Here is a 23,669-nt window from a genome sequence, read left to right on the forward strand (position 1 = left end):
CGGTATCTGGCTGTGGAAAGAACACTGGAAGTTCCACTGTTTGATTTAGATGGAACGGTGAAATAACCTTTGGCAAAAATTTAGGATTAGTCCTTAGGAAGACCTTATTCTTGTGTAGTTGTATAAAAGGTTCTTGTATTGTAAACGCCTGAATCTCGCTTACTCTTCTTAGGGAAGTAATGGCGATGAGAAATGCAACCTTCCAGGTTAGGAACTGTATTTCGCAGGAGTGCATGGGTTCAAAAGGTGGACCCATAAGTCTAGTTAGGACAACATTTAGGTTCCATGAAGGAACAGGTGGTGTTCTTGGTGGTATAATTCTCCTAAGGCCCTCCATGAATGCTTTAATGACTGGTATCTTATATAGGGAAGTTGAATAGGTAGTCTGCAGGTATGCAGATATTGCTGCAAGGTGTATTTTAATGGAAGAGAAAGCCAGGTTAGATTTTTGTAAGTGAAGCAAGTAACCCACTACATGTTCTGGAGTTGTGTGTAATGGTTGTATTTGATTAATATGGCAGTAGCAAACAAACCTCTTCCATTTACTAGCATAGCAGTGCCTGGTGGATGGCCTTCTGGCTTGCTTTATGACTTCCATACATTCTTGGGTAAGTTGTAAGTGCCCGAATTCTAGGATTTCAGGAGCCAGATTGCTAGATTCAGCGATGCTGGATCTGGGTGTCTGATCTTTTGGTTGTGTTGTGTCAACAGATCTGGCCTGTTGGGCAATTTGATGTAGGGTACTACTGATAGGTCTAGCAGCGTTGTGTACCAGGGTTGCCTTGCCCAAGTTGGTGCTATTAATATGAGTTTGAGTTTGTTTTGACTGAGTTTGTTTACCAGGTAAGGAAGGAGAGGGAGAGGAGGAAAAGCGTAAGCAAATATCCCTGACCAGTTCATCCATAGGGCATTGCCTTGGGACTGTTTGTGTTGTTATCTGGATGCGAAGTTTTGGCATTTTGCGTTCTCCTTCGTCGCAAACAAGTCTATTTGAGGTGTTCCCCAGAGTTTGAAATAGGTGTTCAGAATTTGGGGGTGAATTTCCCATTCGTGGACCTGTTGGTGATCTCGAGAGAGATTGTCTGCGAGTTGATTTTGGATCCCTGGTATAAATTGTGCTATTAGGCGAATCTGGTTGTGAATTGCCCAACGCCAATTTTTTTGTGCTAGCAGGCTTAACTGCGTGGAGTGCGTCCCCCCTTGCTTGTTTAGATAATACATTGTTGTCATGTTGTCTGTCTTGACGAGAATGTATTTGTGAACTATTATTGGTTGGAAAGCTTTTAGTGCTTGAAAAACTGCTAGAAGCTCTAGGTGATTTATATGCAGTTTTGTTTGATGTACGTTCCATTGTCCTTGTATGCTGTGTTGATCGAGGTGTGCTCCCTACCCTGTCATGGAAGCATCTGTTGTTATTACGTATTGTGGCACTGGGTCTTGGAAAGGCCGCCCTTTGTTTAAATTTATGTTGTTCCACCACAGAAGCGAGAGGTAAGTTTGGCGGTCTATTAACACCAGATCTAGAAGATGACCCTGTGCTTGAGACCACTGTGATGCTAGGCACTGTTGTAAGGGCCTCATGTGCAGTCTTGCGTTTGGGACAATGGCTATGCATGAAGACATCATGCCTAGGAGTTGTAATATCATCTTTGCTTGTATCTTTTGTGTTGGATACATGCGTTGTATGATGGTGTTGAAATTTTGAATTCTTTGGGGACTTGGAGTGGCTACTCCTTTTGTTGTGTCTATTATGGCTCCTAGGTATTGTTGTACCTTGCACGGCAGAATGTTGGATTTCGTGAAGTTGACGGTGAACCCTAGTTTGAAGAGGGTTTGTATGATCTGATTTGTGTGATTTGAGCACTCTATTAACGAATGGGCCTTGATTAGCCAGTCGTCTAGATATGGGAACACATGTATTTGCTGCCTTCTGATGTGTGCAGCGACTACCGCTAGACATTTGGTAAAGACTCTTGGTGCGGTTGTTAATCCGAAAGGCAGTACCTTGAATTGGTAATGTATTCCTTTGAATACAAACCTTAGGTATTTCCTGTGCGATGGGTGTATTGGTATATGGAAATATGCGTCCTTGAGGTCTAAAGTTGTCATGTAGTTGTGTAGTTTTAGCAATGGTAATACTTCTTGTAGTGTGACCATGTGAAAGTGGTCTGATTTGATGAATGTGTTCACTATTCTGAGGTCTAGGATTGGTCTCAGCGTTTTGTCCTTCTTTGGTATCAGAAAGTACAGTGAGTAAACTCCTGTGTTTATTTGAGTGTTTGGCACTAATTCGATTGCATTCTTTTGCAATAGTGCCTGCACTTCTATCTCCAGGAGATTGGAATGATGTTTTGTCAAATTTTGTGCTTTTGGTGGTATGTTTGGAGGGAATTGTAGAAATTCTATGCAATAACCATGTTGGATAATTGCTAGAACCCAAGTGTCTGTAGTGATTTCCTCCCATGCTTTGTAATAATGACTTATTCTTCTTCCCCCCACTGGTGTTGTGTGGAGGGGGTGAGTGACATGTGAGTCACTGCTTAGTAGTAGGGGTTTTGGGGCTTTGAAATTTTCCTCTATTCCTAGGGAATTGCCCTCCTCTATATTGTCTCCGAAAACCTCCTCTGTACTGTCCCTGGTAACTGGACGGTGTTGCCTGTGAGGTGCTGGCTTGTGTGCTCTGACCCCGAAACCCCCCTCTAAAGGGTGTTTTACGGAATGTGCTGTAATTCCCTCTGCTCTGCGGGGAGTAGAGTGCGCCCATGGCTTTAGCAGTGTCCGTGTCTTTTTTGAGTTTCTCAATCGCTGTGTCCACTTCTGGACCGAACAGTTCTTTTTCGTTAAAAGGCATATTGAGAACTGCTTGCTGAATCTCTGGTTTAAATCCAGACGTTCGGAGCCATGCATGCCTTCTGATAGTTACAGATGTATTAATTGTCCGTGCAGCTGTATCTGCAGTGTCCATGGAGGAGCGGATTTGGTTGTTGGAAATGGTCTGTCCCTCCTCAACCACTTGTTTTGCCCTATTTTGTAGGTCCTTGGGCAGATGGTCAATGAGATGTTGCATCTCATCCCAATGGGCTCTGTCATAGCGCGCAAGTAGTGCCTGGGAGTTAGCGATGCGCCACTGGTTTGCAGCTTGTGCTGCGACTCTCTTACCAGCTGCATCGAACTTGCGGCTTTCTTTATCTGGGGGTGGTGCATCTCCAGATGTGTGGGAGTTGGCCCTTTTCCTAGCTGCTCCTACAACGACAGAGTCTGGTGGCAGCTGTGTAGTGATGAAAGCCGGGTCTGTAGGAGGCGCCTTATACTTTTTTTCCACTCTTGGTGTGATTGCCCTACTTTTGACCGGCTCCTTAAAGATTTATTTTGCGTGCCGGAGCATACCAGGGAGCATAGGCAGGCTTTGGTAGGAGCTGTAGGTGGAGGAGAGTGTGTTGAATAAAAAGTCATCCTCGACCTGTTCTGAGTGGAGGCTTACATTGTGAAATTGTGCTGCTCTAGCCACCACTTGAGAATACGCAGTGCTGTCCTCTGGTGGAGATGGCTTCGTAGGGTATGCCTCCGGACTGTTATCTGACACTGGGGCGTCGTATAAGTCCCATGCGTCTTGATCTTGGTCACCCTGGCTCATGGTGGTGTGAGCTGGGGAATGTGATGGAGTTTGTGCTGGTGAGACGTTAATCACAGGTGGAGGAGAGGGTGGTGGGGTAACTTTTTTCACCACTTTTGTTTGTGGTGTTTGTTCAGTTTGGAACTCCAATCTTCTCTTTCTTCTAATAGGGGGAAGGGTGCTTATTTTTCCTGTCCCCTGCTGTATGAAAATACGCTTTTGCATATGGTCTACATCAGTTGAGTGTAGCTCTTCCTCAAACCTATGCTTTTGCATTTGGGAGGTTAGCGAGTGCTCTTCTGTATAAGAGCCTGAAACTGGGTCGGTTGCAGTTTGTTTTGGCACCGAAACCCTGTCTGCATCTTTTTTCGGCTCCGAGGTGACTTTTTTCTTTTTCGGGGCCGAAACCTCTCGGCGTCGATCTTCTTCGGTGCCGCTGTCTCGGCGTCGAGCCGTGTCTACACCGGTATCTCGGTGTCGATGCTTGTCTCCAGCACTTTCTCGGTCCCGAGAAGGCTGCGTGCCGGTGTCTCGACCAGAGTCGGACGATCTCGGCACTGTTTGGGCCTTTTTCGGTGCCGACGGTCGGTCACCGAATTTATGGGTCGAGCCATGGCCTGGTGGCAGTGGCGTCCCCTGGGCCTTGTAAATCTTCTTCTGAGTGGTTTTCGACGTCTTACTCACGGTTTGTGTATCGTCGAATCCTTCGGAGTCCGATTCTTGGATCGAAAAGGTTCCCTCCTCTTCTTGTTCCTCGAACTCCCGGTGGGCTGTCGGCGCGGACGCCATCTGAAGTCTTCTGGCTCGACGGTCTCGGAGTGTTTTTCGGGACCGGAACGCACGACAGGCCTCGCAGGTGTCTTCACTGTGCTCAGGTGACAGGCACAGGTTGCAGACCAAGTGTTGGTCTGTATAGGGGTATTTATTGTGGCATTTGGGACAGAAACGGAACGGGGTCCGTTCCATCGGCGTTCTTCTGCACGCGGTCGGGCCGACCAGGCCCCGACGGGGGATCGAAAAAATTACCCCGAAGGGCACCGGAGCTCTTCGATCTTAGACGCGATGTTGAATCTAACTACGCCGATCCCGAACGCAACAATACCGACGAAAATCTTCCGAAATTAGCTATCTTTCCGTTCCGAAACTCGGAGCGACAGGAACACGTCCGAACCCGATGGCGGAAAAAAAACAATCGAAGATGGAGTTGACGCCCATGCGCAATGGAGACAAAAGGAGGAGTCACTCGGTCCCGTGACTCGAAAGACTTCTTCGAAGAAAAACAACTTGTAACACTCCGGCCCAACACCAGATGGCGAGCTATGCAAAACATGCGTATCTACAGCGACAGATGCCATCGAACACCTTATTTTGGTGTAAATACTAACTACAGATTCCTCATCTTTTGATTCTCCCTAGGTGCCTGACTGAATTTGGAATCCCTTGCAACAGCTCTTGTGCACTGACAGGTGGAATTACTGGCCTCCGTTGTGACTCCGTCCAGCCTCTAATATGACGACATGGAGCCACATATGGGCACCAACTCTACATGTTGCCGTCAATTTATTCATTCGTTTTTTTTTGTCAGCTCTGACATGGAGCATGACTGACAGACAGAGCACTGATAGTGTGTGATTCTAACTTGGAACCTTATTAATGCCCAAGAGTCCACTATAAAGAGGTGGGTACGCAGTTAGATATCATGGTCACCAGAATGAACACTACTGAAGTTAAGTCATTTACTCTTCTGAAGAGCACTTCTAAGTGCAGATTCCTAAACTTGTGAAGCACCACACAAGGGTCCCCAGTGGAGTGAGCCCAGGGGCCCTTAGGAGGGTCCTTTTTGGCCAAGGCATAAACTTGTTATATGGAAAGGACAATCCATTGCAATAAGGTAATTGTACCACTTTCTTTCTATTCTTAGCAGCAGCACATTCATTGCCAATCTGATCATTCACCAGGTACTCCTTAGTCCTATCAAGAGAAGGTAAGGGGCTGCAGTAGCATGTATTCTCTGGAAATTAGAGCCCTGCTCTGAACTCAAAAGCAGAAAAAAAGAATCATAAGATTGTGACCATATACAGAGGCCTTGTGGGGAGTGCGTCTATCAGGGGATGGACAAGGCACCATATGGTTGACACTGACCAAAAGAGGGGCAAAAAGAAGAAACCCAGACAATTCCAGACCCAACCACTAGAAGGCAGAATGCACAGCATGTGAATCCAAAAAAGATTCACACTGCAAAACAACTCCACTGTCGGAAGATTATCTGAGACTAGCTGAGACCACCTCACCTTCAAAAGCTAGTCATCGAGGAATGGGAATTTGTGGATTCCCAAACCGAGAAGATGGGCCACGACCACAGACATGGCCTTCGTAAAACCCTGATGGCTTCATGTCTGATCGAAGACAGGGCACTAAACTAGAAGTGGTCCGACTCCAAAGCAAAGTGGACATACTTCCTGTGGCACATGAAAGTAAGTACATGTCCTACAGATTCAGGGCCAACAGCCAATCCTTGGGGTCCAAGGCCAGCAGAACTGGAGCAACTGTCATGGTTTTGAACTTCTCCTTCCTGTAGAATGAGTTTAATACTCAGATGGCTAAAACTGGTCTTAGGCTCCTGTCTTTCCCTGGGACCAGAAAGTACCTTCAATAGCAACACAGGCTCCTCTGTGCCTCGGGTATCAGTTTGACCGCCTTCTTGGTAAGTACTATCATCACTTTTTTGGAAAGAATAAAGGCATGATCCTTTGACAGGTGAACAAAAGCCAGAGGTGCTCAGAAAGGGAACACCACTCCTTTACAGAACAATTTGAAGGTCCCAATGGCCCAACTTAATAGTGCACAAATGAGGTTAACAGTGCTACATTTAGTTTCATCCAGGCCCCAAACTGCTAATGGAGGAAAAACTAAAGAAGCTTTGCAGCAGCATCATCAAGCTACTTCTTTTTGTGACCTCTTCCATACCACCACCATACCAGTGAAAGCACAAGAAGATTGAAATAGCTGTTAGGTGAGCTGCGAGGTCTGCCTCTAGCGATAGGGACGGCCCCTTCAGTTTCCCAAAGTATACAAATATTGCTCACAGAATTGGTGAGACTGAGAAAGCAACCCCAAAGACTGAGTCATAGTTCCGCTGCTCTTAGAAGTGCTCCATCAAAGAGCATTTCCATGAGCGAGGTTTGGTCATTCTTGCAAAATCAGGTTGGGCACATTCAAGCGTGGAATCTGAGGACAACACTAGGGCACACAGCCTGGGCAACATAATCCCTGGTATCCAGGTCAGATTTTAAGATATATTTCGCCATGTTCTGGCAATCCTGTACTTTCTTGGCGAATTAATGAAGTAAATCTTCAGGCAAATTATGTAAGACCGCATTCGCTATGTCACAAAGGGCGCAGGTAGAGAGACTCAGACAAACAATAGTCAAGTATGCAAGTGCTAGACTGGCTGATAGACTTTCTTTCCCACACTATTTATTCTTTTTGATTGTTCTGTTGGAGAAGTCGGAAAGAAGCTTGGATTGACTCTACTCAGACACCTGTACTATAGGGCTCTCAGATGTAGCATGCTGTGGCAACGAACCTGGATCACCCAATGGAGGCCTGTGTCTTCCTGCAACAGGGAAACTCACTGATTCAGCTGAGCAAGACTGCGGCCAGGCCGCCATGGGTGAATCAGTCAGGGCTTCATTAAAGGGCAGTAAAATCTCCAAAGTTTAAGGCCATAGCTGCAACCTTTCGGTCAGGTAGGTAATGGTCTCTATTGTAGAACGCTGCAAGTCCAGTACTTCCACAGTTGTAGGAACCACCACTGCAAAAGAAGCATTCTCTTTGGCTGGGGGCCATATGGGTGAATTCAATTCTATCTCTGGTTAACTGTCCAAGCTGACATTTTGGAGCTCGAAGTACAAGGAGAAAGGGAGCATCCAGTCCGCCTCATCATAGTCTTCATTATGGGGAATATGCTCAAGACTTTGAAGAACATCAGAATCTGAGCCAAAGAGTGTCTCCACCCTCCAGATATGATATACTTCCTCTGAGGCAGGGGTACCTCCAAATGAGAATGTACCCTTTTATTTTTTTATTTTTGTACTATTTTCATTAAGTTTTCCATTAGTGGTAGAAACAATGAAAACTTTAACATATTGAAGTAACAATCTGACACGTTTCAGAGACACCATACACATTCCTATTTTTGAAATATCTGAGGGCATCCTATTGCCTTGTATACAGACTTCTCTGCCGGCAAGCAAAAGTCCATATTTGCCGACCAGTGCTCCAATCTCGAAACCTTTGGACTACCCCACCATCTAATAACGTGGTTTCTGGCAACTAAGGGCAACGTTGCATAGCAGTAGAGTGTATTTAGGTAGGGTCTGTTCCACCCAGAGGCCCAGTGTTGCCACTGGTGGTCTAAGCGTCAAGTTTCCCCCTGCAGGTTGGGCTTTATTTATTGTATATTGTAACATGAGGCACGTCCAGCCAAAGCTTGTCCTGAAATCGGAGCTGCAGTGGAATCCAGTACCAGAGTGTCTAGAGCAGAGGGCAGCTCCAATAAGGGAAAAACCGGCATGAGGTAAAAGAGTCCAGGAACGGCCAAAGGCAGAGGCGCTTCGAGAAGGCAAATAGTCTGACTTGGACCTCTTGTGTTTTCTGTGGCTTGTCTTAACTGTGTCTTGGGCTTACATGAAGATGTCGAACAGTACAGGGAGTGGGCTTGGGACTTGAAGTGGGATCTACCCTGAATCTTGTGCCCAGGGACAGAATTTAGCATCTTTCTCCCTGATGGGCTTCAGATTCATCGGGGAGCTTCGGTTGCAGTACTTAGAGCCATTCTTGATACACACGCAGCCAAGACAGGCATCTTGTGGGTCTGTGACCAACAGTTGTTCGTGACACACGTAACACGGTTTAAACCCTGTAGTTTTAGGAGATGACAAATACTACATGCTGTCAAAAAAGATTTTGGGGAAAAACTGTTGATGTTGAGTTCAAGGAGCAGGGGTTGGTTCCTGTATATGGTTCCTTATCATTATGAGAGCTGGGGTAACGATGTAGCAACTACCATCATTCTCTTGGAGAGAGGACAGGCATCACAATGGATAGCATCTCCAACTATTTGGCCACACTAGAATGATAATGTCTGGATACATATGTAGATTCTTTACGGACTCTGGAAATTAACCATTATAATTATCCTTTAAGTTAGTTTCAGCCTTGCTACTGAAACGATGCATTTATTTTGCTTGAAACAGAAGGTCAAATTACAATTAACATGGGAATTTTATGTGTGCGTTCTTTATAAGTATATATTAGAAAAACATTATTTACCTGTGTCATTGTACAGACCTATTTGCAAGAAACAGGGATAAGCGTTTTGATGGCTGCCTTGGCTGATCACTTTACTCCCCTATCTGAAGGGATTCCTTGAGCTATTTTAAGTCTCAATGTCTGCTTCGAAGCACTTTGTTACCTTTCAGTGGGCTTTAAATCCACCCATTGTTTGCCATTGGTTGGCTTCACTTTTTCTCATTTGCTTGTTTCTAATTTATTCGCGTGTGAAGACTTCACTTCCTCTCATTTGGTTTGTCCCTCCCTTACAGCATGGACCCATTACTTGTGTCCTTCCACTGCTCTGTTGTCAGGCGCTACTTTTTGTTTAAGCCTCCACAAGAGTGCATGTGTTTTCCTGCTTCCTTCCTTGAATATGTTTCTGCCGCACTCGCTGCCCATGTGCTTCGCCCACCCTCATGTAATTATCACATCCTGCATTGATTTTTCACCCATACTTCTCCCCACCTCTGCGTTGTGCTCTCATGCGTTTGTTCCCCCCACATTCTCTTACTCCGTTTGCTCCCAGTCAATGCTGTTTTTCTGCACCGTGTTGCTTCTCTCAACAGTGTCCCCCTGCCTGTTTTAGTTCCCCGTGCTGCCCCGCCATGCTGCTTCCCGCATACCCTCTTGTTGCTTTGCCCTCTTTGTATTGCTTTCCCAGACCCTCTGCGTGGCACCCTCGTTGTTCCCTCTCCCCTGTGTTTCTCCCCCTCATGGTCCTTTTTCTTTGTTTACGAATCCAACTAGGATCAGCAAACAGAAAAAGAAGCGCTCTCAACATTTTGTAGGCACATGCCTAGAAAATGAGGTGGCCAGCTACATAAAGTTTTTTTTTTTTTAAAGGCATGCTGCACAGCATTGGGAATGCTGTACACCATTGCTGGAAACCACTGGAAAAGCCAATAGGTTCCAAAGGCGAGACCTATAGACTTTGCCAATATGTATCAGGATGTGGGGCTGAGTGCCTCCATTTGTTTGCCACCATCCTTGTGATTTCATCCAATTCTAGTTGATTTGCATTTTGGCAATCTACTTCATTCATATTTATGAGGTAGGTTGAATTCCAACTCGGATTTTTAAGATCCGAACTATTAACACATACATCAGTTCTTGGACATCTTTACTGGTAGCAACGTGCGACCAGATACTCGTACGTCTGGCCCCATGTTTTTTTGTGAAACAGGCTTTTTTTTGTAATTCTTTGTCACTCGCTGTATTGACCAGTAAGGGTTTGTGAACTCCTGTATTATGCACTGAAATATCCAACAACCTTTCTTATGTGCAAAGCACAGCCATTAAAACAGAGAAAATATTAGCCTATAGTAGCCCAGGTCTATTGTTGCCAATGCTTGTTCATGCATGTGAGCTCGACATAAAACGCAAGCCGAAACAATTATCTATTCAAAGAGGACGGAAAGAGAATGAAAGGCGCCACCTTGCGTGCACATGGAAGAACTGCAGGCTCAACACGTAATGCTCAAAGCAGAATACAAGCGGTCTTTTAAGAAAGGCAAAAAGGCGGAATAAAAATACTTGACCCAAAATGTGGTAATTTTAAGAAAGAGAAAAAAGGAAAAAAAACTCAATATCACAACAAAAAACTCCTCAAGACTCCAACGGCTAACGTGAAGGCTTCAGCTAAATTCTTGATCAAATGACTCAATAAGGAAGTCCATCTCAGAACTTAAGACGCACGCTGCTCCTTGGCGAAACATTCTCCTTTCTGGGAGTGAAAGTGACAACATAAAAAAATGAGATAGAAATGCTGAGTGTTCTTCATTTACCTAACAAAACGCGAGCTACGAATCGCGTTCCCTTGTGGGGATGTGGCACTGAGATAGTGGTGCAATTAATTCCCTTGGTGTTCTTGACAGTAAATAAAGCATTAATTGTCATTGCCGCACATCTGTCGCCCGATTGTGCATGTACAAGAAAACTGGAGTTGCTGGATGACTTGACAAGTCTATGGCTGTTGATTCCGTTTAGAGTTCTGAGTGTAGTTAAGGTTGATTTAAGTAGAGGATTTCAGTGTATTACTATACCCTGCAATTTGGGGATAACATTTTAATGTTTGTATCTTAAACCAGTAGGGGCTAATTGAAGTTAATAAAATGCTTTATTTTATATGCCTGCTTTGGAAGTGAAACACAAAGCCGAAAGGAGGTATGGATTTTTGTGCCTAACAGTAGGCTTGTGGTAGCAAACCTTTTGAAGGAGAGCTTGCCACTCGGAGTAGTATTTTGGTATCTAAAGTCTGGTTTAGAATTCTGGGGAAAAGATTAATCTACTCTTTAGGGCGGGATCTTCGCAAAGGATAGCTTTGCAGATTTCTGGTCATGATGAGATAAGACTTCGCAAGGACTGCATTCTTTCTATACGAGTGTTGGGCACCTATTAATAACAAAAAGTATAGATTATAGTGGCAGCCATAGTCTTGTTGGTTTGTAGAAAGGCGCCTGAATCCTGTGTAAGCTGAAGTACAGAAATAACAAGTTACTTACCTTTGGTAGCTCTCGTTCTGGGGATTACTCTATCTAGCCTCAGATTCCTCACCTTTAGAATATCACCAGGTGTCACAGTGGATCTGGAATATTAAAAAAAAGCATTGCTCCATCGTTATAGGTGGTGTCATGTGTCCCTCTCCTGACTGTTCTTCCCCGGAAGTGATGAACGGAGCCACATTGAAGTGCCACATGTGTCCACCGATGTTAGTTTCATTCTTGACTTGTAGCCCAATAATAATCAGAGATATAAGTGTGGAAATTCCTTTTTTGGGACATTTCCAGTTTGGAAGAGACAGGGAGGTGGGAGGGCGGCGAGGAATAGATAAAGTATCCACCAGGAAGAGTGTTATCAAAGGTAAATTGGTCCTTTGGTGCCTGTTGCAGAGGTGGTGGACTTTGGCACTGCAGGTATGCTAACCCTGTAGAAAAGCCTTGAAAGGGTAAAACTATTAAGATTTCTGTAGAGGTAGAATGGTCTAAGAAACGTGCCTTGGACCAGCTTTATTTGAAGCATTCCAATAAGGAATTGGCCTTCTAGCCACACAGGCGAAAGCCCTCCTATGGCATATCCATCAGTGAGGCTTGAACATCCCCAAAGAAGCCCCTGGTAGTCAAAGCTGTCCAGTAAAAATAGTATACTTGGAGCATCCTGACCATTCTGAAGGGTTTGAGCTAGGCAAACCCAACATTTCTCAGAGACTGACAGCAAGATCTCCATGACCAGGTACCATAAAGTGTGGGAATACCTCTGCAGCAAACAGCTGAAACTGACTGACAGAGGGCTAGGATGGCTGACGAAAACACTTGTTTCCCAATGCTATAATTCTATTTGGCTCTGTCTGGGGGTTTCAGGGGATGATTTGGGGTTCATCATGCTGGTGAAAGCATGAACCACCAGAATTTCAGATGTATGGTGATGTGACAAGAAGTAAGGGACACCTGGCACTGAAGTATGGTGTCTGGCTCCCTGCCTAGTCACACGTGGACAAAAACGAGTCTTAGACCAGATGCCTACTAAGATGTCAGCCAGGGCTTAATTGAAGGGCAGAAAGGCCTCAGAAGAGGTCTGCAAAACATCCGTTAACATGTTGGTTTTAACTTCAATAAACAGCAGCGGTGAGTCCCCCGCTGCGTGTCTCATCACCACATTTTGTTTTCTATTGATGGTCTGCAGGGTGGATGGTGTGGGGGTGGGTTTGGAACCGAAAAGTAGCTGGAGCGCAAGGGTGTGTCTCCAAGGTGAAGGAATGGATCTGTCTGAGTCGGACTGAACTGTGGCTTGGCACGTCATATGGCTTAAGGACATGACCTTAGGTGGGACTGACTCTAAGTTGGTTAGAAATATTGGGACATGGTGCTGGTGGTTTTGGGGCTGGCATCGGCACCAAAGGAACCGGCATGGATTTTTGTGTCTGATTAGAAATCAGCTTCAGTGCCGGAGCTGAACCCAAGACAGGTTCAGGAAGCACAACAGCGTGGAGGGCAGACCTGCTGGTGGTAAGCCACATGGAAGCCTCCGTGGATGGATGGGACCTAAGACGTGCCAGAAGGAGTTGGAAGAAAATTTGCAGTATGACCCCCTTAAAGGCTTTAATTTGTTGTAATGTCGCCAATGGCCCCAGAAACTCAGGGTGCATCGGGATCAGCTACAGAATCAGCTCCTCAGGTGGGAACTGGGAGCGAGATTGAGAGGCACCCTAACATCCTTGTGATTCTCTATCTGCGGTGGCGGGACTTGGATGAATCCGGCTTTGCTTTCTGGTGCATCTGCTTCAACATAATGGATGACTAGAACCACAACAAGGATCTGTTGCGGGTATGGTCCAAAGAAGTGGAACATGTGTGAACCCTCGACTTGGAGAAGGATTGAGAATTCCTTGACTTCTTTAAGTGTTTGGTGTCATACATACTTCATGTTCCCGGAACAGTCCCTGCAGGGTTTAAACCCTGCAGTTCTAGGAGGGCACATGGTTCCCCTTGCACGCTGGAGAGAAGAACGTTGAAGGAAAAAATTCATCAACTGACAAAGAGAAAATTGGAACCGAGCTCCAGATCCGTGCACAAAGACTGGGAAAGAAATGAAGTCAGCGCGCAAAGGTGGCACTTGTTTGGAACTTCGCTGGTCACTTCGGGCGGATAAAATTCAATCCGAGCATGACACTATATTGGCCAGCGGGAGCAATGCTGTTTTAAAGCTTCCAGCTCCAGTCTGGTGCCTGGAATATTCTAAAGATGAGGAATCTGTGGTTAGAAGTATCCATCAGAAGTGTGTTTTCCTGCCTGTCATTTGAAGGAAAGGCACGAGCATACAGGTCAGTCCACGCATTCAAATCTGCCATATTAGTGGGTCATAAAGGAGAGATGAAAAATCATGGGAACACCCTTCGGACAAAGACTTCTTAGAGGAACTGAAAAGGCTATTCAATATAATGGTCAGTATGCCCTGTTACAGTTAAAAAGTTTACTTCAGGGATTGTCTCACTACATTTGTGCATTCACTTGTCATAGACTGGTGTCTTTCGCCCTCAGTCTATATTAGCCTGCCCAACCTGGTACATAGTTTCAAAAATTTCTCAGAATACATTGGGGGCACAACATTCCAATTAAATCTTTGCACTTATAAAGATCTGGCCAACACAAGTTTTGCAACTGGATTGCTTTTTTCAGCCATGTCCTGCCGTTCAGCCTGGCTCTGCACCGCCCAACAGCTCCGTGGCTTCCCTGGAGGCTCCCCAACTTACTACTGTGGCAACGAAAAGAAGCTGTGCTACCTTTATTTCTGCAATGCTACTGTATCACACATGCTACAATTGAGTGTGATTGATCTGTGAACACGTGGCCCTGAAGAAGATATCCAATCGTGAAGCACATGTTGGCCAGATCTTAAAAAAAGTCTAATGATTGAACTGAAATATTGTGCCCTCAATGTATTGTTCTGGAAAATACTTCAGGGACTGGCCTGATAACAAGGATCTGCCCAGCAGAGCTTTTTTGGCTTAACTGATGCTTTGTGGAATCTTGTTTGAAGGGCTGTTAAATGTTAGAGACCAAGACTGAGTTTACCGTGGTCACACATCAAGGACGCCCAAGAAAGGTACACAACAATGGTGTATCCCAGCATATCCATCCATCACCAAGTGTGGTGAGAAGGCTGTGGAAGTACAAGGTATGTTAAAAATAAAAAAAATCAGAAGGGACCTGGGTGGATAATTTTGATTTCCCTCAAGAAGCCTTCTCTTCCAGCCCTGTCCCTAGGCCTGGCATAATGGATCAAGTAGACAATTTAAGAGTCAGGGATTGATAAATTCAGCTTTTAAGCTTGCCCAGTTGGGGTCTGTAATGATTTTTGTGTTTTGACCAATGACTCCACATTGCACTTAGCCTAGCAGCACACCGTCACATTAGTGACCACCAACTTAATTTTGCCTATTGATGTTATTTTAGCATTAGCCACCGCCACGTTAAAAGTTGTAAGTAATTGTCCACGTTGTACAATGTGCTCATGTTTTTATTTTTTGTGTTCTTTCCCACTAAGGGATTAGGCGGATAAGAATGTACTAAGAGGGCAGGGAACGGTCTTGTTTTGCAGGGGCACTTTGGGATTGCGGGCAAGTCCTGATGTGTTCTTTTCAAAGCTGGCCTAAAGTAATCAGCATTTTTTGAACAATACACTTCGGCAGTGAGAGGGAGGTTCTAGAATTTTCCTCTCTTCTTTGTTCAAAGCATAAGAGGCCGGGACCAGATGGATCAGGGACCGAGAGTGATTCAGATCTCAGACATGCCCAGGACGCTGGGGTGTGTCATCCTTCCCGTGAGGATAATTGATCTCTCTCTTCGATCGATTCTGAGATCCGGCGATCTGATGCTGATAGGGTGGAGATGAAGGAGATGTGCCCTTGCCTCATGGTGATGCATATTATTTTAATTCATTATTTGCTTTGCATTATATAATATATATATACATATATTTTCTGTATATATTGCAGTGGAGAATCAGCTATATTGGCTAACATGAGTGAAGAGCTCTGGGAAATATTTAGCAGAATGACTGAATAATTAACAAGTGCTCAGTGTATACCTATATATAAAAAAAAGTGTCAGTGTGGTGATGGCAGAGAGTGAATGGCAGTAAGGGATCGGAAGAGGTCTGCAAAACATCAGTTAACATATTGGTTGGTTGGTTTTAACTTCAATAAACAACAGCGGTCTGTTGATGGTCTGGTGGAAGCTAGTTTCTATGTCAGGACCAAAGGCGAGGATTATGCATAACTTTCATCTTTCTTTCCATTGGCTTAACAGAAAAAGCAACCATCAACTACATTTCCTATGATCATTGAGAAAACTAGGACAATAGCACATTCAATGAGCTCTCCGTTGTCCCCTTCAACTGTCACAGTCACTTCTTTACCCTAGTCTTTCTTTGCTGCTCCTGCAGCAGGTAAGTAGTCTTTTTCAACTCTCTAGTCAAATGTGCCATTGAGCGTACTGTATTGCTTTCAGAGCGTGATGTTTATAACAAGCTTGATTGCAGACTGTATTAACCTCAAACCCAATTTTAAACTTTTTTTTCCCTTACAGGTAAAAGGCTGCAGAATTGGCTTTCTGACTCTGATTTCCTATGCAGCTCAGAGAGAAGAGTGAGGAGTGCTGGTGAGCAACAGCTATTCGACCCCTAGAGCTTCACACCGGCTCAGAGTCCTGTAGACCGGCTTCTTGCTGCATGTCGTTGCTGGCGTTTCGGTTTCAGCAGTAATGCAACCGCACAGCAAAAGCGTTTTTTTCACCTGCTCCCATGTTACAGGACCTATTAACAGTGGCATTTACACCTCTCCCCTTTAGGGAAAATTATTTACTTGTCGGACTCATCCCCACGAGACTGAAGCATGATGCCCCGAGTGGGGTCTGTAATGAAACTAACAGACTAACATGACAGAGGAGTGCTGGGTCTCAAGTCCGCTAGACTTCCAGGGTGTTACACCCCTTTATCCTCCACTGAGCGCTTGGCCAACTAAGGACTATAAACAATATAAAATTCCCCCTGTGGGACTCTCTTGGCTCATGCCACACTATAATCTAATGCTAAACTGGTGTCCCAATTGGCCCTACTAGGCTTACAATGTACCAAGGGAGGCTACTGCCTACAGGAGGAGAAGAAGGAAGAGGTGGAGTACATCCCATGGGTTGACCACATTCCAGAGGCAGTGACTACAGGCCTGGCAGGGGCCCTCAGCAAGCCACCCACAGAAAAACACCCCAAGTGAGGGCAATACTCCAGAATAGGATATTGAGAAGACCAATCACGGTTTGGAGGCTTCTTAGCCTCACGAGGCGCAGGACATGCATGGAACAGCAGAGAATCGTCGAGGGACCTGTCCAACAGTGGTTCTTACTCTAGTGAGTGTCTCACCCTCACCTCAGGTTCTAGGAGAAGGTATTTTGGCAACGTTCCGCCTTAAAGAGCATTGCATTACTTTAGATGTCTGGGTTCTCAAGACTGTTACAGGATTCCACTTAGTTTTACGGATCCCACTTTCAGCCTCTATTGCCTCGTGCCCAGGTCATCTCCGAGGCACACACAGTGCTGTCTAACAGACCTGGAGGTAGCAGAGGTAGAGCAAAAAATGTTATCTCACGATCCTAACTGCATCCAACATTCTTCATCAGCAACTTATTTATAGTGAAGAAGGAAGAAAAGTTATTTTTGACTGCTTTGTTTTGCTACTACAGCACAATGCTCATGTTCATATTCTTAATTGAATCTAGATTTACCATTCGTTACAAGGAATTTTCCTGATATGCCTGGACTCTTTGAGAAGTTAAAATTACTTTTTAAACAGACTGCAGTGTTTTCCCTGTAGACATGTATTTCTGCATTCCTAGTGGGACAATGCCTTTTTCACTGGCAGCTTTCAGTGTTATACTTCCACATTATTATTTCATTATGATTCTTCAATATTTGTGCCTATGTAGGGTCAGTTAGTGTAACTATAGTTTGGTATATTCCACTTCCATATCTAAATGTCACTTTTTACATGCAAAAGTCTGAACATACAAATAGCATGGACTGCCCTTCTCCTAATGGGCAGACCTATAAGACTCTCCTAAAGGAAACGCATCATGAACACAGTTGCATGATAACATACCTGAATGCCTGGTGGGATCGTGTACACAATCTGAATGGTTTCACAGTCAGGATGTCCAGGTAGAGACCGAGGAATTGAGTAGATATCCATTTTACCTTTAGGCTGAGTCCCTGTCTTCTCTCCATAAATGGTCTTGCAGGCAGGACACTGCAAACTTCCATCCTGTAGGTAGCACAGAGCATAGCTTTTGAGAATGGAACTTGGTAAATAATACACACCATGGGCTCACAATAGTCACATGGTTTGGTCACGAGCCAGAAAACTACAATGACATATTTTAAGCTGTTTCTGTAATTTAACAATCTTGAACAGCAGCTTACCGACACATGCACATGGATGAAGAAACCTTGTGCCTTTAAAATGTTTCCATCATGGCATATTAACAGAACATATTACATGAAAAGGTAACAAACACTGATAAACAGGAACATCAGATGGACTACTGGTCTACACAGCTGAGCTACAGGAAGCCCTTTCACCCCAACAGGCGATGCTCAGCGTTTAATACAACTGCTTTTATCACATCCATTTTAAACAATCCACAGTGAGTGCAGAGAACAAAAAACAAACGTTCAAAAAGTCAATATTTATGGATTTTGTTTTTGTTAGGTCTGGCCTTTGAGACAGCTTTAACTGTTTCACTACACTTTTGTTTTTAAAAAAAGAATCCTACTTAATATACACACAGAGATGCTTTTTGTTAGCTGGCTACATCAATTTGTCTGCTGAACTACCATTCACATTTTACTTCAGGCAACCACAGCAAACAGCCCACTATACAGTTTTTCTTGCTTCACTTTGAGTAACTGCACAAAGTTTGAACACGCTGTTCATATTCTCTTAAAAATAGTTCCTATTTCTCTTCTGTGACGATGCTTTTTTTAAATGTGCTTTTTAAAATTTTATTTTTCTTTATTTTTAAATTCCATCTATTTACTTTTCCTGCACTTCATATGCCCAGTTAAATGGTGATTTATTTTGTGTCTCTTTTTTTTTTTTTTTTTTAAAGTTGATGCTATGAAGCAGGTTAATGACATTGTAAGATTGCAGCAGTCGGCAATACGAGTGCAGAGCTGAGGGTTAATTTCTTGTCGCTTGCACAAAAAATAATAGTATGGCACAACTGAAAAAAACATCATAAAACTGATCTTTTTTATTTTTATAGCATATTTGTAATGGAGAAAATGTTTTAAAAAGATGAACGATTGTCGCAGAAGGCTAATCCCAGACCTATTTGCTTTGTAAATGGTTGATATATGAATAGATGCAATACTACTAACTGGCAAGTTTGTGTATGTGGGGATGAGCAAGTGAGTGAATATGAGAATGAGTCAATGGTCGGGTGGGGGAATTAGCAAATGTAGATAAATAGGTGTGTGCAGAAAGGATAAAAGCAGCAAGGGTAATATATAAGCCACTAGCCGATGATTGCTTGAATGTCACATTAGACCTATGTTCTAAGAAACCGTTCCTATTGAGTAGACAAGAAGTAGCGGTGAAACCCATGGAATAAAACCGGCAGGCAGAAACGATCGTGTCAAGAGAAGTAGTTTTTGCTTCCTTGTTTTCCCATTCAGGAGCTTCAGCTGTAGACAACCTGAGCACCCTCATGGATCACTGTTCACACATCAAGTATAGATACTACAGGCTTCTTAAAAAGCAAGCAGTGGTGAATAAATGAATGATCACCAAGTAATACAGCTCCATGCTTTACACCCCCAATGATTAAGGGAAAACACTAACAGGAACCCTCAGTTGAGACTTACAAGACGAGCAAAGGGACAGGAGTTAAACTGTTACCAATAAGGGTCTCTCAATTTGCACCACTCGCAACAGAGGTAGTGGTTATCTTAACAGAGACAGGAAATAGCCATCACATTCATCAGAATGTTCAGAGGTGTGTCTATAGAAATTGTAAAACTCACACACTTGGCGATTGAAGGTCTCATGGTTGATGTACAGGGAAACTGAGGGGAAACAGAAACGTATGACACCAAATACTCTACTTGGATTTGGATGTGCTTAAGGCGAATGGTCCAGCCTAGCTAAAAGCAACAAGTTACTTACCATTCCGTGACTTTTTTTCTGGTGGATACTCTACCTAGCCACAGATTCCTCAATTTGGAATATCCCTGACGCCCACCTGGATCTGGAAAACGTATTCATAGTAGTGCTCTCATGCATTGCTAAGTGATGGGGTGCGGCTCAGAGCTGACTCCATAATGCCCCTGAAGTGACACTGTAGAGCTCCACACAAGCCCCATCCCTGCACACTGACATCAGTTTATCTTTTCTCTTGCCATGACTTCAGATGTACAGCATGAACAAATGTTGGTACTAGTGGGCTGAATACTAAGTAGGAAGTTTTTAAAACATTAAAGAACAAGTTAATTAACTTTGGTAATGTATCTGGTAGAGACATTCTAGTACCAGGTTCCTTACTTTTTAATTTCCCCTAGGAGTCAGCATGATCCAGAGTCCCCATCCATAGAAATCAGTTTGCAGAGCAGGCAGGATGGGTGGGACGGTAAGGAATCTGCAACTGGAATGTCTTTATCAGTTAAGGCATTACCAAAGGTAAGTAACTTGTTCATCAGATAGAGAATTTTAATTGCAGATTCTTTACCTTTGAATAGATACCCAAGCAATACCATCCCCGGAGGAAGGTCAGCGAACCAAGATCATACTACGAAGTCCTGCAGGACCAAACGGGCAAAGTACCCATCCTTATGGACCTGTCTGTCAGTCAAGGCAGTGGTGTTTGGTGAATGTGTGAAGAGATGCCCATGATACTGCCTGACAGATACCAAAGACTGGAACTCTGTGTGCTAATGCAGTGGTCGTGGCTGTAGGCCTGGTAGAATAAGCATGCAAACTTTCAGGTAGTTGCTCCTTGGCCAGTGAGTAGCAGATTACTCACTAGGGCAAGTCTTGGGAGAGTACGACCCATCTGGAGATAGTCTGCTTCTGCACTGCCCGAGCTTTCTTCGCACCCACGTAACTGATAAAGAGTTGATCATCCACCCAGAACTCTTTTGTACGATCAAGGTAGTACGCCAACGCTCTGTTTGGGTCCAGGCGATGGAGTCTCTCCTCTTCCTTAGAAGGACATGGGGAGGCGTAAAAAGTAGGCAAGGTGATGGATTGGGCTAGATGAAAGGGCATAAACACTTTTAGTAGAAAGAAGGCCCTAGTGCGAAGCACCACTTTGTCAGGATAGATGGAAAGGTAGGGCGGCTAAGATGACAATGGCTGCAACTCACTGACCCTGCAAGCATATGTAATGGCCACAAGGAAGGCTGTTTTCAAAGTGAGAAGCCTGAGAGGACAATTGTGGCGAGGCTCAAAAGGAGAGTACATCAGAAAGGTCAAAACCAAATTCAAATCCCATTGGGGCATAATGAATGGGGAAGTAGGAAACATATGTGTAAGCCTTTAAGGAACCTGTTTACAATAGGGGATTTAAACAAAGAAGGTTGATCAGACAACCTAAAAAAAGTAGAAATTGCAGACAAATAACCTTTGAGAGTGCCAGAGCAGAGCCTTGCTGGGCCACAAAAAAGTATTAACAAGAGAACCTCCGAAAGAGGAGCAGGAAGTGGGTCAACAGATTTGTTTGTGCACCATGCCATAAATCTCTTCCAACAAAAGTTGTATAACATTTTGGTGGAGGTTCACCTGGCTGCCAAGATAATGTTACAGTCTGGGGGAAGGTCAAAAGCTGTCAACTGTCGCTGCTTAATCTCCAAGCAAGAATGCAGAGAGAGGACAGGTTTGGGTGTAGAACCCTCCCCTGGTGCTGGGACAGAAGATCCTCCCAAAGAGGCAGTCTGATTGGAGGATCGATGGCTATGCTCAACAGTTCGGGATACCAGAGTCTCCGTGCCCAGTACACAGCCACAAGGATTACTTGGGCCTGGTCATTCCTGATCTTCTTGAGAACTCTAGGCAGAAGTGGTATGGGCGGAAAGGAGTATAGGAAGCCCGAGTTTGTCTCGAGATGAAAAGCGTCTCTGAGCGATTGCCGCCTTGGAAACTCCAACACGCAAAACTGCTGACATTGCACATTCTCTGAGGAGCCAAACGGATCTAAGACTCTCCCCACTGCTGAAAGAAACCTTGCACCACCTCTGGATGGAGACACTATTCGTGATCCGATAGGCATTTTCGGCTGAATTCGCCTGCTCCGGTGTTCAAAGCCTGCCAGATGTTGAACCAGCAGGGATATGGCTTGATGTTCCAGCCATGTCCAGAGGTGCAGAGCCTCCTGACAAAGGGTCCACGACCCCACTACGCCCGCTTGTTGCAGTACCACATGGCGGTGGACCTTGACAGAGAGATTTCTCGGTGGCATGAATGGACAGGTAGTCTTGAAGGAGAGAGAGTAGCACTTTCAGACTATCTGCAAAACTCACCTGTCTGATGTGATGGATTATCAGTGGAGCAGGTGAAGGCGAATCCTACCTCCGGCACTCCTTCAGTGGGGAGTCAGACTAGGAAGGTTTGGAGACAGCTGCGGGGGAGTAGGAGGGTGGGGAATGGCCAGACTACTAGCTACCTGATCAACAAGGTCGATAGATCCCATGTCCCTGACCACGCAGTCTAGGCAGCATGCATGACACGTTGGTTGGATGGAAATGGACAAAGTTGGGTGCCCCTTCTGTGGCCACAGAAAGGGGCAAAAAGAAGACTGAGCGGGACGAGGGGCTGCCAAGAGGCCCAAGGACTTGGCCATAGCACAAAAATCCATGAAGCACTGGAGCGCTGAGTCCGCTTTCTCTACGAACAGATGGATGCCATCAAAGGGCAGGTCTGGATTGGTTTGGACATCCTCCGAAAAGCCAGACATCTTCAACCAGGCATTGCACCTCGTCGCCACCGAAACAACCGCTCTATCCAGTGAGTCGGACGTGTACATTTCACATCGGATCGTGAACTTCTCTCCCATCAGCAATTGCTTGGGGGTACAGCTCAGGCATCCTCCGGGACCTGTAGCAACACTTGCGCAATGATATTCCACAGTGTGTGGGAATAACGGTCCAAAAGGCATGCAGTGTTCACAGGCTGCAATGCAAGGCAGGCGGAAGAAAAAGAAGGTGGTGGCTTGGATACCCAAGCTCTCAGGGATTGGGTGTTGCGTCAGAAAACTTGGATTAGCCAGAGCAGAGAGATGGTGGCGGGCAATTGTCCTGTTCACAGTAGCCCCAGTGCTGTGTTTGGACCAGGTACCCAGGAGGACATTTGTAAGAGCTGATTTGAATGGGAGCAGGGGTTCGGAGGATGAAGCTCCAGGCTGAAGCACCTCTGTCAGGAGGTTAGTCCTGACTGCCAGTAAAGGCCACTCCAGGTCTAGGACCTCAGCTGCTCTTCGCACCACCATAGAACATGAAGCTCCCTCTTCCGTAGCCAGGGTAGGTGGAGAATGCATGCCAGTGGCTACAGAAGTATCCAGTCGGCTGGCTTCACCCAAGTCTGTATGCCAGTTCATAGGGTCTTGGAGCTGGTATTTCACAGTGTCCAGCGACCCCTCCCATTCTTCACCAAAACCTAGCCCATAGGAAAGAGGTTCAGGATTCGACATAGGAGACAAGACTCCGGCCGGCGTCTGAGTTGGCGTCGCGCGACGCCTATCCGGCTCAGTTTCAGAGTTGGCAGTAAAAATTGGAGTAGTACCTCTCAGGGGCTCGGGCGGCACCAGGAGCGCATGGATCCCTGGGTGCCCCTAGGAGCAGAAGCTGTTTCCATGGAACCCAAAGGGGCCCCTTCTGACTCTGTGGGGCCTATAGGCACGCCAGCAGTGTCAGACTGCCCAAAAATGAGGCGCATGGCTTCATAGAACTCTTTCAATTGGGCAGAGTTCGCTCTGGCTCCCCGGAAACTCAGGGAGGCGCGCGTCTCTGCGATCGCTCATCAAGCATAAATATGATTTTTTCAACTACTTGGACCTAACAGGACCAGATATCGCAAAGACCTGGGCAGATAGCTAATCCGCCCCTGATCTAGTAGAAGCTCTTCACCCCAGTTACTCTATTATTAGACTTGACAGGACTGACAAACAGGGTGGAGGGATAG

The 23,669-nt window shown here is 45.2% G+C and overlaps 1 protein-coding gene across 5 annotated transcripts in view; it reads right to left on the reverse strand.

Annotated features, from left to right (window-relative positions):
• DTX2 (deltex E3 ubiquitin ligase 2) overlaps nucleotides 1-23,669 on the reverse strand; it is a 357,713-nt gene that overhangs the window by 26,856 nt on the left and 307,188 nt on the right. For all 5 annotated transcript variants that reach the window (XM_069226713.1, XM_069226715.1, XM_069226711.1 and 2 more), the window contains one exon: nucleotides 17,598-17,759. In XM_069226713.1, coding sequence (XP_069082814.1) covers nucleotides 17,598-17,759 — 162 coding nt within the window. The remainder of the gene's footprint in view (nucleotides 1-17,597; nucleotides 17,760-23,669) is intronic.

The sequence above is a fragment of the Pleurodeles waltl genome, chromosome 3_2 (assembly GCF_031143425.1).
Source record: "Pleurodeles waltl isolate 20211129_DDA chromosome 3_2, aPleWal1.hap1.20221129, whole genome shotgun sequence".
Classification (NCBI taxonomy): Eukaryota; Metazoa; Chordata; class Amphibia; order Caudata; family Salamandridae; genus Pleurodeles; species Pleurodeles waltl.